General features: G+C 52.5%; 1 protein-coding gene across 1 annotated transcript; it reads left to right on the top strand.

Annotated features, from left to right (window-relative positions):
• The first annotated feature begins 206 nt into the window (after window positions 1–206).
• LOC141735396 (olfactory receptor 14C36-like) lies at window positions 207–1,581 on the top strand. The gene has a single exon (XM_074568082.1). The coding sequence runs from the start codon at window positions 219–221 to the stop codon at window positions 1,134–1,136; it is 918 nt and encodes a 305-aa protein (XP_074424183.1). The 5' UTR covers window positions 207–218; the 3' UTR covers window positions 1,137–1,581.
• Window positions 1,582–2,115: the final 534 nt, after the last annotated feature.

The following is a 2,115-nucleotide window of genomic DNA, read 5'->3' as shown; positions in this document are numbered from 1 at the left end:
ATGGGAAAGATGAGGATTTCTGCCCCTTCAGAGCAAGTGCCCTCACTCAGCAGCAAAAACCTGAGCTCACAAAAAAGATGAGTGGAGCTCCCTCAGAGAAAGAGAAGTAATTCTGAGGGGATGTTGGGGGAAATAGCTTAGGCTTGACTCAAGAAGTCAGCTGTAACTTGTCAATGTCTTCTCCTCTTTCAATGGTCAGCCATGCCCGTAGGCACCAAATGTCCAACAGCAGCTCCATCACCCAGTTCCTCCTCCTGGCATTCGCAGACACACGGGAGCTGCAGCTCTTGCACTTCGGGCTCTTCCTGGGCATCTACCTGGCTGCCCTCCTGGCCAACGGCCTCATCATCACCGCCATCGCCTGTGACCACCGCCTCCACACCCCCATGTACTTCTTCCTCCTCAACCTCTCCCTCCTCGACCTGGGCTCCATCTCCACCACTGTCCCAAAACCTATGGCCAATTCCCTCTGGGACACCAGGGCCATCTCCTATGCAGGATGTGTTGCCCAGGTCTTTCTCTTTGTCTTTTTCATTTCAGCAGAGTATTTTCTTCTCACCATCATGTCCTATGACCGCTACGTTGCCATCTGCAAACCCCTGCACTACGGGACCCTCCTGGGCAGCAGAGCTTGTGTCCACATGGCAGCAGCTGCCTGGGGCAGTGGGTTTCTCTATGCTCTCCTGCACACGGCCAATACATTTTCCCTGCCCCTCTGCCAGGGCAATGCCCTGGACCAGTTCTTCTGTGAAATCCCCCAGATCCTCAAGCTCTCCTGCTCACAGTCCTACCTCAGGGAAGTTGGGCTTCTTGTGGTTAGTGTCTGTTTTGGCTTTGGTTGTTTTGTTTTCATCGTGCTGTCCTATGTGCAGATCTTCAGGGCTGTGCTGAGGATCCCCTCTGAGCAGGGACGGCACAAAGCCTTTTCCACGTGCCTCCCTCACCTGGCCGTGGTCTCCCTGCTTGTCAGCACTGCCGTGTTTGCCTACCTGAAGCCCCCCTCCATCTCCTCACCATCTCTGGATCTGGTGATGGCAGTTCTGTACTCGGTGGTGCCTCCAGTAACGAACCCCCTCATCTACAGCATGAGGAATAAGGACCTCAAGGATGCGGTGTGGAAACTGATATCTGGATAGTTTCAGAAGCATTGAGCTGCTTGTTTTCTTCTGCAAATCACTCCTAATGGAACTCATTGCAGGTTGGTTTTGGTTGTGAGTTTCTGTGAGTTTCTGGGGGGTTTTTTGTTTTGTTTTTTTTTTTTTTTTAATTATAATATTGTCCAAAAAAATGTCATTATGTTATGCCATTTCTAATTATGTATCTATTCACCTTCTGTGTGGTGTGACCCACAGGCTGTGTGAAGGAGGAGACATGCTCTCTCTGTGTCTTAAGAAAATAAAGGACCTTCAATGAATTGTTTGATCCTTCCTTTGAGACCTTCTCTTGAGCTGCAGGGGCAGATCCTGTGTGCAGAGGTGGAGGGGAAAAGAGTCCCGGCACCGGAGCACTGACAAGGAGCACCAGCGCTTGGTCTTCCCAGAGCTGCTCACTTTCCACTTCAGCGCTCCCCTTCTTAGCTCGTCTCTTGGTATAAGGCCTGAGTGCTCTTGAAGCTTGGCAGCAGTTTTGCGGTGTGGTGGTCCTGTAGCTGCAGGCAGGGACAGGGAACGAGCACTTCTGTGACAGAGCTGGCCTCCAAAAGAGCATTTCCATCATACCAGGGGATCTCCTCAGGGCAGTGCCTGAAGGCTCAGGTCTCTTGCCAAAATGGCTCTCAAGCGCACAGCCAGTAATTTGCATAGGAGAAAAAACATCAGTGAAGAGTGAAAGCGAGCGAGTGTGCAGGGTGGGAGCACACAGCAGTGTCCTTGCACAGCCAGGCTCCTGGGAGGGACAGGAAGGTCCAGCAGAGCAGGGTCTGGTCTGTGCCTTTGTTCACTGGACACCCTGGGGATGCTTCCCCAGGGCAATCGTCACAGACCAGCCAAGAACCACCACCATTTCCAGCACTGGCCGCTCACCCTTGCTCAGAGACGTTGCTTCTCCTTCCACGTAGGGACGCGGAGTGACTGGCTCAGAACTCCGTGTTTGCATCGTACAGACGAGGCATAAGCA

The sequence above is a fragment of the Larus michahellis genome, chromosome 32 (genome assembly GCF_964199755.1).
Source record: "Larus michahellis chromosome 32, bLarMic1.1, whole genome shotgun sequence".
NCBI lineage: Eukaryota > Metazoa > Chordata > Aves > Charadriiformes > Laridae > Larus > Larus michahellis.
The sequence above is the reverse complement of the archived record's forward strand: the minus strand, read 5'-3'. Positions and strand labels throughout refer to the sequence as shown.

Coding starts and splice junctions, on each gene's coding strand:
- LOC141735396 (XM_074568082.1), top strand. CDS start 219: ATGTCCAACAGCAGCTCCATCACCCAGTTCCTCCTCCTGGCATTCGCA.